We start from the raw sequence: 14,091 nt of genomic DNA on the forward strand, positions 1-14,091 counted from the left end.
CCGGAGTTGACTCCTTTGGTGCTACCACTAGGTGTAGTAAGCAGGACTTATGTAAATGTTAGGCATGGATGTTATCGCCATCGGACATACACTGAGGTATTATTGACTACGGAAGCCTAAAGGAATTACACAGTCTCAAGTTCTCTAATGCAAATGCGGTTCCTTTCTGGGGCTTATGAGTAAGCTTACATTATCACTTATGCACATTTCCATGTTGAGGCTCTGATACGGCACTTGGGCTACGTGATGTCACTTCGATATGCATTATTAGACGCTCATGCTCATGTGAACAAATGTCATTGCTTCTTATATATTCACCTAAACCACTTTAACTGATGGCACCTAACCGCATTTATAACTAATTACATAGTGTTAATATGTATAAGGAACGACACTAAGCGGTGTTGGATTTGAACAATTGGATATGAGGAATAAGTCGTATTAATCCTTAACCCGGAGGGTATTCCCAGGCAGATAGCTCATCACTTACCGAACACATCGCGACAATATCTCCGTTATCACCGGGTTTACATGTTGCTATAGTCCGGGTTAAGAATAATCGGCCGTAGCTTGTGACCTATAAAGTAAAGAAGTCTCCCCTCCTTCCGGTTTGCATATTCGGCACCCTCTCTTGATTATCAAACACCTTCTCTTCTCTATTTATAAACTATTCTGTTTCAAATTGTTCAGTATCAGGTAGCAACCATGGCCTTCAAATTCACCAAGCCTAAGGAGAAGCTGACCTGGTTCATCACGGGATGCTCTTCCGGGTTTGGTCTCTCTCTTACACGTATAGTTCTGGATAAAGGTCACACCGTCATTGCCACTTCACGAAACCCTTCACGCACACCTGAGCTCGTGGCTGAGGTCGAGAGCAAAGGGGGTAGATGGCTAAAGTTGGACGTAAACGATCACAACAGCCCGGAAGTCATCGAGGAGCTTGAGAGGTCGGGAGTAGAGATCGACGTCCTGGTGAATAATGCTGGTTATTCGATACTAACACCCGTCGAGCTCGCGACCGAAGATGAGATCCGTGGCCAGATGGAGTCCATGTACTTCGGTCCCTTACGCCTAATCCGAGCCGTCGTTCCGCATTTACGCAAGAGGCGGTATGGTGTTATCGTGAACATTAGTAGCGGAGCCTCACTTGAAGGTAGAGATACAATGGGCCCCTATGCTGGAGCTAAAGCTGGTCTCGATGGTATGCAGCTTCCTGATTATTGGTCGCTTGATGTTCTCGAATACCTACTAATATACCTACCCATCCCTAGGTGTAACTAGGGTCCTGGCACAAGAGGTTGCACCGTACAACATTCGAACTCTGACGGTCGTCCCGGGCGCATTCAACACTAACATAGCCAATGTCACCACCCCCGGCAAGAACCCGTTTCCGGATGACTATAGGGGCTCTGTTTCCGACTTGATGTTGCAAATCCTCTCGGGTGCGGACCTGCCTGGCATAAAATTTTCCTTGGGCGATAAGGACAAAGGAATGAAAGCTGTCTACGAGGTAGTAGTTGGAGAGGGCATTGGAGCTGGACGCGAATCCGAACCGTTGCTCCTTCTAGGCTCTGATATGACGGCTCGAGCAAAGGCTGTACAGCAGTATTTGGGACACGCTTTGGAAGCGTTTAAAGACGTCACTAACTACGTCGATGTTGCCTGAGATCTAGTCTGTTGTTAGAACATAGATATAGTTGCTATTTCTCGGTCGAAATAGGGAGTGTGAAGCGGTATATACCTGATATAGAGCACCTCGCGGGTTATATGTATATGAGATAGAAGACTAATAATACCAAACTTTTACTTTCACAAACACAACTAGCTTAGATGCTTAATAGTAGGTAAAGCGCGAAGGTAATATTCCTAATTATATATATATTAATCAGATGTAAAATGACTTATACGTACTTGATAGTAAATAACATCACGACAAAGGCAAACCTTCCAAATAAATCGATGTTTTAGTTCCCAGTTCCTAGAAATAACTAAACTCGAACTGATCTGCCGATTGCCCCTAAGTACATAGGCAGCCACCTGCACAAGGCCACTCGAATAATACCGGTGCCTAGCTAGGCAGCATATAATTGTAAAAAGTAGGATATCTAGCATCAAGCAGTGAGAATAAAGGCCCGGTGGTGTAGCGGCAGCACATTCCCATCGTAACGCGCTTCCGAGCAACGAACCTGGATGAGATGTCGAGGTTGGAAATGGCGTGGGTTCAAATCCCACCCGGACCAATATTTTTTCATCGTTTAGCAAATACTTGCCTCGCTGCATCCTAGAGATATAAGAATACACCTTGATAAGCTTTAAGAAACCCCTATGTGCCTAGGTACGATAGATAAAGTTAGGCATTGACGAAGAGGTTTTAATTTCAACTTTGGGTTAAATGACAGGTCAAGTTCGTGAGTGACGAACGTCGAGAGAGATAAAGACTTATGATACGGCCTTTTATGTTGAAGGTTTCCTCTGATCTAAATACGAGTATATTTACCTACCTTGCGGATAAAATCTCCTTCGAATGTTTTACTGATAATTGCTTCACTCCGCCTCCCTTTACATGGCGATCTTCAGGCCTATATCATAGCTAATTTATAATAAAGGTTGTCTCGAGCCTATTAGTTGCGTTGGAGAAAGTAAATTTGTACGCTATCGTTACTAAGATAACTTACTTCCATGCTTCTGTCTGGACTAGCATATGACTCCAACTCTTCTACAGTAGGTATTCATGCATATGCCAGGCGGCTAAATCACCTCTAACTTGCCTAGGGACCACATGTCTTTCACTTCTCTAGACATAGGTTTATAGACTCGCAGTTGGAGTCTTAATCTCATGCATAGGAATAAAACAGCTTTGGGTATCTTTAAGTGCTTGCTTACTTGGCTTGCGAAGCTTCGTTTGGTTACTCGATATGCGTGTGCTGGAATAGAGGTAGTAGTGGGTTGGTGCCAAGATTGTCCAGATCACACGTCCCTTGCTGCTGGAGTGCCCCTGTCTACTGGCAAACAAGCTGAATCTCTCCTAAGAGACTTCCTAACAGTAGAAGCTACACGAGGACACCATCCCCCTGTTCTCCGTAGCATCACCCTCTCTACTTCACATCACTTGGTTAACAAGCGGGCTCGAGTGATGGGCCATGGTTAAACATAATATCGAAAGCGTCACTAAGAATATAATGCTTCTTGACTATTGGCTTGAACGTGGCCCGTCCTATTTGACAGGTCTCATTGTTTCTCTGTTGTGCTTTTACCACGGTGAGAGTATCATTGGAGAATGCATTTCGCTCAGGCTTTTTTTCATGCCTTGGACCCGTCCATGCCCCCGTCCTCCCAAAGTAACCATTGCTGATGCCAAGCTTCCGACCCAACCCGATTTGCTCTGACCCTTTCTGCATACATATAGCTCCTCCCAAACACCGTGTATCGGTGCTGTGAAGTTCGTGCTCCACCCAGCGAAGAGCTGTTGTAGCAGAGGGGCGAACAATATAAGAAAAAGAAGAAAAAAACCGCATGTCGCCCTTTTGGAGGTATCAATGATTTTCCCAACATCCGAGCCCGGCAATAGATTGCTGCCCTTTTTTACTTATCATTATGTATGTACAATTATGTCGACATATACCCTTCTTAAATCGTCAAAACACGCCTCAGAGGAGGCCCTGTGAACTATAAGCGTTCGACCGACTGGGTGGCTCGTACCAATTTTGGTAAGGGTGGTTTGGGAGACTGAAATCGGCAAAGCTCAATGGATTGACATGCATTGGCCGCGGCGCCGCTAACTGCTGAGATCTCGACTGCGGAACAGTGGACATCATTTGATGTTGTGAAGGTGTAGTAGTAGTTAGGCTGGCATGAATGGACTCCATCCGCCGGTAGTGTTCTTCTAGGCCCATCGCTGCCTTATTGCCACTGCCAGCTCGAGGTAAGAACTGCGCTACGAGTCCCTTCTGTCCCATCTTTTCCCAGCCCCAAGATTTTTTAAGGCCCTGGATGACACCTGAAAGCTTCCAGCCTGTCTCGTGATCGATTTTCTCTAAGATTGCCACTACTTCTTGCTGTTCGGCAAGGTCGGTCAATATCTCTGCGACAATAGCTAGGGAACGAATCGAAACGCTAGCAACCCCGCGGTCTTTGGTGTGCGCTACGATACCACAGACTTGATGAGCATGATGTTGCTGGACTCCACGTGCTTCCTCGGAATTTTTAGGAAGAATTGGGTTTATCTGCGCAAGCAAGCATTGTGCTGTATGGTAATAAAGCCTGCCAACAATAGCGGCACGTTTGATGAGCCTAGAAAGTTGTTAGCCACCTCGCTCCAAGCCTATGCCGACGATGACGAGTGTGGCCTAGTATTAAAGAATAGGATCGACATACCAGACGTTAGGAAACAACGAGTTATTTGCGCCCGTTTGCTGAGAAGGATATAAGTATCCGAACGGGTGCATAGGACGAGGACACGAGTTGTTCCAGTCGTCGCACATGTTCTTGAGGCGCTGCCATTCTGCGTACCTGGCCTGTAGCCGAACTTGTTCGTCGTGAGGGCTGGGCTCTTGGAATTTAGGGATGCTGGCGCGGAAGTTGGCGATCTTGGCTACGATATAGAAGATTCGGTGCACCCAAACCTCTTCGTTCCCGGTATCCTTCTCCGTGTTGAAGTCCATATCGAGACCCCATTTTTCTGGTTCCCATGCTGTCTGCCAGTTGAATGCTAGACATGAGAGAAGCTCCATGCCCACGTTTAACCAAAAACACGCTGCGCCCAGACCCTTACTTTTGGCATTCCAGCCGCATTCACGAATGAGAGCCCGTGCACCCGCTATGTGGCTCATCCGCTTTGTCGGCTTATCACTCATGATTTCGTACACGTTGAGCACTACGGCGGTGGTTGCACATTCGGCAGTGTCACGCTCGGGATTCTGTAAGCTGCGCAGGAGTTGGGTCGTCGCTGTATCGTAATAGAAGAGTGCCTTATCATCGCCATATTGCTGTGTCAGAGTCAGATGCTTCACCCCGCATGCGAGGAGTGCATTCAGCAGCATGGGGCACTTGAGCGCATGATAAGGGATTTGGCGTGAGAAATGCTTTTCCTTGTCAAGGCTATCCATCCAAATGCCCACTTCGGAGACGAATACCTGCATAAACCGCAACTCTTCGGGTGAGTTGAGATACTCTCGTTCCCCCGACTTTTCGCTTGAAGGAGTCATAATACCTACATCAGCATCCGGTTCTACATTGCTATCCCCCGAGCCTCCTCTAAAGGTCGACGGTGGCCCAACGCCAGTGAATCCTGCCACAGAGGCTGCTGTCGAGACGTCATCGCTTCGGTACCCGTTGTGTGATGCAGAGCGGTTGCTTTCAATTTTGGCAGAGCCGAAAGGATCTGACATCATGTTGCTATACCCGGCTGAGCGCCCGTGACTTGGAGGCGCCATGAAGGAAGCTTCACTGCTCTTCCGCGAATGCAAATGGTTGCCAGTTACAAGATCCAGATGTGTCTGACTGCGGTCACTATAATAATTATGCGGCGGAGACACTACAGTCGTAGATCTACTCTCCGCCTTAACTTGAGGATCTAAGCTTTCAACGGCGCCCGGCTGAAGTTGAGATGTGGGTTTAAAGTTGGATTCTTGCGGAGGGGAGAGAGGTTGACTGTCAAGGTTGGCATATCTTCCCAATCCTCCTTTATATTCCGACGCAATAAGGCGCGATTCGTCTTGAAAATGAACTATACTCGGAATCAGCCTCCCACGGAACCCCTTCAGAACCCATATAATGAAACTTAAACATACCTGTCCATTCTTCTGTTGCAGGGATATAAGGTGGTTCTTTGCAAGTCATATCGATGAAGTTGAGCCGTACGCCTCGTTTACACTCCCTATTGCTTTTCCGGCAGTTTAGGCAGTCTGGCGTACCTTCGTCGCATTTTAGGTGTCTTTCTCTACATGTTAAGCAGCCCGTCCTCACCCTCCTGCTCTTGGCGGGTATCACATCGGAAGATGTCATATTGGAAACTTTACCGGGTTTATCTGACATATTCTTCGAGCTGGGTGGATCAAGAACTGAGAGCCTTCGGCGCTTCGAAGGAGGGAGATAGAACTGGTCGTTTGAGAAGCCGCCACTAACGGTACACGGCGGCGAGAACTGATCGGCATAGTGATGCATCAATGGCGCAGAAGCGCCGGTTGGGTAGCCCACTACGAGGGTATTCAACGAAGCGACGTCGTATGCCGCCAGGACTACGGTGGACTAAGCCCTCGAATAAACAAGGCTGTCTGAGCGGGGGTCGAGTGAATGGAAAGAATAAGATTAAAACGAGGTTCTCCGGCTTGCGGTAGGCTTTTGAACGACGGCGAAGCAAGCGGTTGAATGCTATCTTCGCGGCTATCAAGCTAGCTTTCACTTTGTTGTTTCCGGCAATTCCGTAGGTAAAAAGCTACCTAGTTGAGAGGCTATCGGGCAACTATTTTTGAAGCTGGGACTCGATGGTGGGGAAAGTAAAGATGTTCGTCTGAACCAGGCGAGAAGGCTCGGTATGGCGCGCTGCATGCGGCTAGCCGTCTATCTCATGAACGGGCTCAGGTACAGGATCTTAGGAGATGCACCAGGTGTCTCGGATTCTGATCGAGACAACACCAGCTGATTGGAAGCTTCCGGTTAGGCGAATCTGTGGTGTACCGTTGCAGAATGGTGCGTGGTGCTAATTTATGATTGGGGCCAGGATCTCGGATCTTTCCCCTACTCTTATCTCTATTCTTCTCTTTTACCGAGAAGTCTAGAGTTAGGCCAGATTAATATCTAGAGGAAGGTGAGGTAGAGTTAAAGGGGCCCAAGAGAAAACACATCCGTATAGACGGAGTTAAGATCCAATTATAGGACGATGGTTTATAAGTTGAAACGAGTAGGTGAGGTACCTAAGGAAATATAAGCTAATACGAAGCTGCTGCTTGTTCTCTAGGTACCTACACGTAACAGTGTGACAGATCTAGGAGGGGGAAGCGCAATGACAAAAAAGGAGCACAGCCTCCGTTCAAGATGGTTTCTGGCTTGAGTGCTGGTATAGATAGGTACCTCTTAGGTAGGTACTTAGTAGGATGACGACAATGACCTTTGAATAAACAATTAGAGCCTAGCTCTCGATATGGGTTATTATTAGCGTACCGGAAGGGAGAAAACGAGACAACTTAAATTAGACAGCGGCTTGATATTGGAACGTGATCATCTACCACTTGTATTTTGGCCGGTTCACAGTCTGTCACCTGCTAGTAGTGGCCGCGAGGGCTCTGCTATATTTTCTAGAATCAATAGGGACCTGGAATTCGGTCTCGTGCAAAAAGGCTTTGGGGCTGATCGGTGGTCGACCACCAATTGAGCATACAGGGGTAGCTTTTGGTGTGAGATTCTCTTCAATGCCAAACACCCCCCTGGTCGTATTTTCTTGCCTTTCACATTGTTAGTGGCCGCTGTAGCTGGACGTAGATCGGACTGGGGGGGTTCGTTAACCAACCATGTCGATCAGGGCTGGCCTCCCACGACTCATGCCCTTTTTGGGTGCTGAGCAGGACCCCACCGCCCTAGATATGGTAGCATCCCGCACTCCGTGATAAGTATCTTTTGTCAGAGAAGTGCTTCGGCTTCAGTTGCTTCCAGGAGGAAATTGGACGTACCGAGATTCCGGGGAGCCCTAGCGGATATCCTTTTAGATATCGTCCGAACAGGGAATATCCGTTTGAATACTAGGAAGGCTGCAACACATAACTAGGCAAAAGTTGCGAAGCGTACGTAGACGTGGGATGACTAGGTGCCAATGTACCGGACCCTGCCAAGCATTCAAGCAGGGAGCTAAACACTGATATCATACCGGTTATCGTTTTATATGCTCTAAACATATGAACCTTTAGGTTAGACATATGCAAATCTGGCCGATTTACTTAAATAACTCGCTAAAGACGGTACGGCAGGCTAAAAGTCTGCTTCACTTGGATATCATGTCGGTACGTGAAAGTAAAAGATGAGATTGTAAAAGTGGCTGTGAGCGCAGAAGCACCTATAGCCCGTACCCACAGTTGTTTCGCTGATGTTTGATTGGGATAGCTTTCCGTTTCAACTAACAGTGTGATCGAATCTGGGCGAGTCTCGGCAGCGAAACGAACCCCTCTGCTATTCGGCCTGTGCAAATGATACCATAATAAGGCAACGCTAATCGAGTACCCCCTCACCAGCCCTGTAGCGTTAATAGCTACCCAGAGCTATGTCATGAGCCTTATATTTAGTTATTTATGTGCGCGACACGGTGATGGTACGGTATGAGTCCGTAGCTGACTCGCTAATTGCAAGCCACCAAATGTCCTTGTTTAAGCAAATCCGAGAAAAGAGCCGACGTGAACTTCCAGCGGCCAGCCTGCAGGCCATAATGCGACATGGGCAATATCATGGAAATACCTGGATATTGACAAGTGCCTTGACAAGTGCCCTGCCATATGCGTGCTGCGGGTAACTGCTTGCATCTATCATGCTGTCATTGGGGCATTTCTGTGTCACAAGCTACATTGTTGTATTCTTCTAGGAACGATGATAATTTGCGGGCTTACCGGAGAAATGTGTAGTCCATTGAGCGGAGAAACAGCTGACCGAAGTACTCGTAACTCGTACTGTAATGCTTCTCCAAGCAGCCTACATATAGAGGGAGTTTTAGGAGAGACATTCAGCGCTCGACAGTCTGTGAACAGTAACGCTCATTTACTGTAAACCAGTAGTTGCACTGGATGGAAGATAATAGTAATAGTAGTAAAGTGAATGCAACGCTCTGCCACAGTCATTATACCAACGGCAGATAGCCACGTGAAGATTGGATGAATTCATCGGGGAGTAGGTTGTAAGTTGGTTGGGTAAAAAGATGATAAGTTTCCCTTCAGAACTTACACGCGGTTTAGCGTCAGGTACACAATACTACATGTATGTAAGCATATATTGAGTTATACCATATCTACCCCACAACCCCGCGAACTTTAATAATACAGGTATCTTCGATAAGGTACTGACACTACCTATACAGCGCCTGATGCTGGCAACTTTTAACGAATACTTTTTTTCGTCAATATGCGGCTCGGTTGGCAAAATTACAATATTTACCTATTAATAGCCCGAAATTACTTCATACCATTACCAACTAGGTATATACACACCCTCATTCCCGTGCTGGAGAAGAATATCTATTATTTACTAGGCGCCTAAGTCGTGATGGTATGCTGAATTGTCGACCATGACTAAAACAGTTCTCCAGACAGTCTCCTATTCGCCACATTAGGTGGTGGTGAGTAAGGGGAATAGGCCTCCCATATCAAGCATTTCGAGGACCGGCATCTCTTAAAATCATGTCTCAGCACCAGCCTGCACAGCCTAAGTCAGTCCTTCGAGGACATCGTACCCAGGTGCATGTCACTACCTTCGTTAGGAGCAACCAAAGACTAGCATCTGGAGATGCAGATGGATTCGTGGTACTCTGGGATCTTACCATCATGCGTCCCCGGGCTGTCTGGCGCGCTCACACAAACGCTATCCTCGGCATATCCGACTGGGGAGACGACAAGATAATCACGTAGGTCTAGTCTCATGTCACAGCATATACTCCTCCTATATCTATCTCCTATTTAAACCTGATTCCGCAATGGGCTGCCACGTGGCTGAGAAGCATCTCTCAGACATGGCAGAGACAACCGCTTGGCAGTATGGAAACTTGGACTCCAAGATGAGATTACCATGAGCACCGCTCTGCCGCTCGACGAATCCGTACCTGAGAGACCACAACCATGGATACTGCATATACTCCATGTGAATACTATGAACTTCTGTTCTTTTGCGTCCTGTCCTACGGCACCAAATCCCACTCACGACGAGCTCTTCATTGCTGTGCCTAACACGCTGGAGACCGAAGCTGTAAGTCTACTATCCTTCTTTGTTCCTCCCCCTTTTCTGGAACATCCTCTAGTGTTTCTACTCACTCTTCAACGTAGGTTGACATTTTCCAACTTCCAAGCCAGAATCGGCTACACACCGTTAATATAGGGGGTAAGACGGAGAAGAAAGGCATGGTTATGTGTCTATGCCTATTTTGGCATCAAGGGTATCTAACTCTCCTCGTTGCCTATGAATCCGGCCTTGCAGTAGTCGCGCGACTTGGAAGAGGTGGAACGTGGGACATATTATACAGAGCACAAGTGCATAGTCAACCGGTGCTCTCACTCGATTTAGATCCCCTCAAAGGTTATTTCCTGACTTCTAGTGCTGATGCTATTATCGCAAAGCACCCGGTTCCTACCGCAACTTTCCCTATCCGGGAGTCACAACATCCGGAGAAGACAGCTGATAAGAATGCCGAAGCCTCGAGCTCGTCGCTACTATCAGCTGCACTTTCGTCAGAGCCGAAGCCCGAAATACCCCCGAGACAGGAGAAGCTGGCTATTGAAACGAAACCCCTGAAGACTATCAATACTAAACACTCGGGACAGCAAAGCTTGCGCATCCGATCCGACGGTAAGATTTTTGCGACCGCGGGATGGGACTCGAAAGTCCGCGTCTATTCGGCCAAGACCATGTCCGAACTGGCAGTGCTGAAGTGGCACGACGTTGGCTGTTACGCAGTTGCTTTTGCAACGTTAGATGACGGCCAGACATCAGGCTCCCCGAAGCGAGACGTTGGTAATGTTGAAGTTAGTGAAGGATCCCAACCCGAAGTGGTTGCTCCCAGTACTCCAGTTAGCCAAAAGCCCACCACGATGATCGCGTCTAAGCTAGGCCAACTCAGCGTTAAGGATCGACGGATTAAGATGGCAAAAGAGGCCCATTGGTTAGCAGCTGGTAGTAAGGATGGGAAGATTAGTTTATGGGACATCTATTAAGAATCACTTCTACTCTCCGACAGAGCTTCACGACGTTGAAAGCGATCTATACCCCTATTTCTTTTTTATATCAGCACTATAACGTGAGTAATTAATTTCATAGTTATTGCTATGTGGACTAAGCAATGACCTAGGTTTAACAATGATGGTATATTCTTTCTTATCGTTATAGAGTCTCAGATCGTCGATCCTAATATGTATTCTATAGTCTATACGTCTGCCTTCTAATGCTTATGTTGTTGCAGTTTTGGCGTCCTGGGTAATTAGTCCTTCCTTGGTATCCTCCTTCATAGCCGCATCCAGTTCTGCCTCAGCAGGCGGGACTACTATTCCATATTTTTCATATGGAAAGTTGGTTAGGTCAGCGTAGTAGTCGGCCCATCCGTCGCCAATATCTCCTAATTGGTGCACATCAATATCGCCTGCCTCACCCATACGTCCAGCCAGGATCTCTGGTTCTCGGCCTTCGTATTCCTTCTTCAGCATCGGGTGAGGGCACCATACTACTCTCATGCCTGCTCGTCTTCCGGCTTCGACTCCTGGGACGCTGTCCTCAAAGACGAGGCATTCTTCAGGTGTAATTGGTTTTTCGCCAGCCTCGAGGCTATCGTTGATAGCCTTTAGTGCAAGGAGGTAGATATCCGGGAGGGGTTTCCCTCGGCCGGGCTGGATGCGCTTGTCATCGCCTAGCACCCTTCGATGGGATTCGAACACGGAAAATAATTCGGTCCATTTGGAAGTTTTGACTGTGAAATTAGAAGTAGTGCTGCTGGTCGCCAGCGCAATATGGACTCTTTGCTGTTTCTTTTCACCACTCTCTCCTTTATCCCCGTTCCTAACGCCTTCTTCATCCTTTATATCCCACCAACGTGTCCTTCCCAGGTCCCCAAGCAACTTTTCTACACCTGGTAAAGGCTTTGCGGTTGGGAAGTGCTGCTGCTGTAAAGCAGTAAGCTGGGCAAGGTAGTCGGACTCTTCGACGGGCAGCTGGGCCCATTCGTGAAAGAGGGCATTTGCTTCAGGACCAGGTCGGCCTTGCAATCTAGCCTTGATAGACCAGGGCAGCGTACTTTTGCCGTATTTTTCGAGGATGAGGTTTATGCAGAGTGTATAGAGATCTTCGGTGTCAAGAAGCAGACCGTCCATGTCGAAGAGGCAGGCTCTTATGGGCGGGAAGCTTTAGAGGAAAGCTGTTAGTCTTTACTGCCGTAACTATTTGCGAACGGGGGTTGACTTGCTCTGTGCGGGGCGCCATCGTGTTTGATTATGATATTGAGGAGATGCTGTCGTATGTAGTCCGTTTAACGTGTAGTACCTGAATCTCTTATGGAGATTCTTGACTTCAAACGTGAAGTTTGATCTCAATGGTCTAAGTCTCGACTTATATGTATGCGAATTTCTCTTATTATTGATTATGAGGTACCTACCCCCGCCTGGAACATTTAGATAAGAGGTACCTATTCAACTCTTCTGGTTGAATTTATGGCGGGGCAGTCTGCGGGGTAACTCTCCGACCGCGCAAAACAGGGCTGACAGGCACCGAGCCGTAGGTTTCTTCAGGGGCAGAGGGGTAACATAAGGTTCTTATACATGTATCTGCATAATAAGCGGAGTAGCCTTGGTGGGTGCATATCAGCTACGAATTTCTTACCTCATACATGTACGTTACGTAAAATCAACTGCTTTCTACCAAAGTTTAAGTTCGAGTTAAGATCTTGTGATCGACTCTTCATTGACTCTTCATTGAACGTACGGAATCTATCTTCAACTCTCAAGTCTTTCATCATAAAACTATGGCCGGCTCACCAGAGACGGCGGGGAAGGAACCTGATAAAACCACAATAGATAATACAAGTCAAGACGCCGAAGATGAGTTGACAGCTCCCGAAAGGTTTCCGCCCGAGGAAGAAGCTGTACGTGTATCTTTCATCTATACATAAAATATATATTTTCTAGCATTTTTGTCTGATTATCTTATGTCTATCCTATTCTATAGAGCCTTTTAGGGGAATCCAACGATAAAAAGTCCGAAGCGAACGCGCTGTTTGCCTCAGCCAAGTACGAGAATGCTATTACGAAATACGAAGAAGCTGCTTCGATTTGCCCACATTACTTAGATTACGAGCTTGCCGTCTTAAAATCCAACATTGCCGCATGCCATCTGAAACTGGAGCAATGGAAAGAAGCTATCAAGGTAGCTACCGATTCCATCAACGGCTTGGATCGCCTAGAAAAGGCCGAAGCTAGCCAGAAGGAGAACGAAGAAAAGCAAAAAGAAGCAAATACCGAAGAAGATGAAGTTGAAGAGGAGATCGTCAGCTCAGGGGCTCAAAAAAGCGCTCCCGCCGTAAAGGAGGAAACCGCCGCCGAGGTTGAGAGGCAGAAAAGGCGCAATGACATCCTTAGAATTAGAGCGAAAGCTTTGATGAGACGAGCTAGGGCAAGGAGCGAACTCGGGGGCTGGTCGAATCTATCTAGTGCCGAAGAAGACTACAAGACACTATCGACCATGCCAAATCTCAGCGCTGCGGACAGGAAGATTGTCCAAACGCAATTAACAATCCTTCCTTCAAGAACGAAGGCCGCCCAGGAGAAGGAGATGTCAGAGATGTGGGGGAAGTTGAAGGACGTGAGTAACAACCGCCGAATAAAAGCGTGTCTCGTATTGGGTTTAGTTGCTAATCAAATACGTACAGCTTGGAAACGGAATATTGAAGCCCTTTGGTCTCAGCACGGAAAATTTCAACATGGTAAAAGATGAGAAGACCGGTGGTTACAGCATGAACTTCTCTCAGAACGGCGCGAGTCAATAATACAGATACTAGTATCACTCATCACCCTAATACAATATAATACAATGCTCTACTACTAGATCTAAACGTGTAAGATTAATTTCATATTCTCTAAAGCTGTTAGCGATGATATTAAGGGCAAAGTATCTCCCGCATCCTGTGCTTAGTTATCTTCCCATTTCCTTTCGTCCTTCAGTGGATTACTCCCAACTGTAGTGAGGCTCTATTTTTCTCCATCAAACCAACATCACCATCCTAAATTACGTATTCCTTGTCATTGACACATAAATTCGGGGGAACAACAAATGTCGTGATAAATTCATGCCCAACAACATATTTGATCGTAGTCATTAAGAAGCGGGTTTATATTTCACCCTTAGGCCCATCTCATCTAGTTTACGGCG

General features: G+C 47.0%; 5 protein-coding genes and 1 non-coding gene across 6 annotated transcripts; 4 read left to right on the plus strand and 2 right to left on the minus strand.

The window, feature by feature from the left end:
• Positions 1–392: 392 nt before the first annotated feature.
• On the plus strand, positions 393–1,801 carry F4817DRAFT_125303 (putative short-chain oxidoreductase). Its single transcript, XM_049297692.1, has 2 exons — positions 393–1,201; positions 1,272–1,801. Exons 1-2 carry the CDS (start codon positions 706–708, stop codon positions 1,664–1,666), a joined length of 891 nt encoding a protein of 296 aa, XP_049158325.1. The 5' UTR covers positions 393–705; the 3' UTR covers positions 1,667–1,801.
• A 328-nt stretch (positions 1,802–2,129) lies between these two features.
• On the plus strand, positions 2,130–2,240 carry F4817DRAFT_t98. The gene has a single exon. It is a non-coding gene; the product is annotated as a tRNA-Thr (tRNA).
• Positions 2,241–3,647: 1,407 nt separating this feature from the next.
• Positions 3,648–6,003, minus strand: F4817DRAFT_359196 (uncharacterized protein; the record flags this gene model as incomplete). Its single annotated transcript, XM_049306126.1, has 3 exons — positions 3,648–4,290; positions 4,375–5,725; positions 5,790–6,003. The coding sequence occupies 3 exons, from the start codon at positions 6,001–6,003 to the stop codon at positions 3,648–3,650; spliced, it is 2,208 nt and encodes a 735-aa protein (XP_049158326.1).
• A 3,368-nt stretch (positions 6,004–9,371) lies between these two features.
• Positions 9,372–10,895, plus strand: F4817DRAFT_316588 (WD40 repeat-like protein; the record flags this gene model as incomplete). The annotated part of the gene is made up of 3 exons (XM_049300696.1): positions 9,372–9,595; positions 9,699–9,933; positions 10,011–10,895. The coding sequence occupies 3 exons, from the start codon at positions 9,372–9,374 to the stop codon at positions 10,893–10,895; spliced, it is 1,344 nt and encodes a 447-aa protein (XP_049158327.1).
• Positions 10,896–10,983: 88 nt separating this feature from the next.
• F4817DRAFT_125367 (HAD-like protein) lies at positions 10,984–12,359 on the minus strand. The gene is made up of 2 exons (XM_049297693.1): positions 12,134–12,359; positions 10,984–12,072 (listed from the first exon to the last, which is right to left on the minus strand). Exons 1-2 carry the CDS (start codon positions 12,148–12,150, stop codon positions 11,127–11,129), a joined length of 963 nt encoding a protein of 320 aa, XP_049158328.1. The 5' UTR covers positions 12,151–12,359; the 3' UTR covers positions 10,984–11,126.
• Positions 12,360–12,509: 150 nt separating this feature from the next.
• F4817DRAFT_339704 (uncharacterized protein) lies at positions 12,510–13,823 on the plus strand. The gene is made up of 3 exons (XM_049303573.1): positions 12,510–12,808; positions 12,892–13,524; positions 13,592–13,823. The coding sequence occupies exons 1-3, from the start codon at positions 12,689–12,691 to the stop codon at positions 13,706–13,708; spliced, it is 870 nt and encodes a 289-aa protein (XP_049158329.1). The 5' UTR covers positions 12,510–12,688; the 3' UTR covers positions 13,709–13,823.
• The last annotated feature ends 268 nt before the right edge of the window (positions 13,824–14,091 follow it).

Source organism: Daldinia loculata (genome assembly GCF_022478755.1).
Source record: "Daldinia loculata strain CBS 113971 unplaced genomic scaffold F4817scaffold_29, whole genome shotgun sequence".
NCBI lineage: Eukaryota > Fungi > Ascomycota > Sordariomycetes > Xylariales > Hypoxylaceae > Daldinia > Daldinia loculata.

Coding starts and splice junctions, on each gene's coding strand:
- F4817DRAFT_125303 (XM_049297692.1), top strand. CDS start 706: ATGGCCTTCAAATTCACCAAGCCTAAGGAGAAGCTGACCTGGTTCATC. Junction 1,202..1,271: donor AGCTAAAGCTGGTCTCGATG/GTATGCAGCTTC, acceptor ACCCATCCCTAG/GTGTAACTAGGGTCCTGGCA.
- F4817DRAFT_339704 (XM_049303573.1), top strand. CDS start 12,689: ATGGCCGGCTCACCAGAGACGGCGGGGAAGGAACCTGATAAAACCACA. Junction 12,809..12,891: donor TTCCGCCCGAGGAAGAAGCT/GTACGTGTATCT, acceptor CCTATTCTATAG/AGCCTTTTAGGGGAATCCAA. Junction 13,525..13,591: donor TGTGGGGGAAGTTGAAGGAC/GTGAGTAACAAC, acceptor AAATACGTACAG/CTTGGAAACGGAATATTGAA.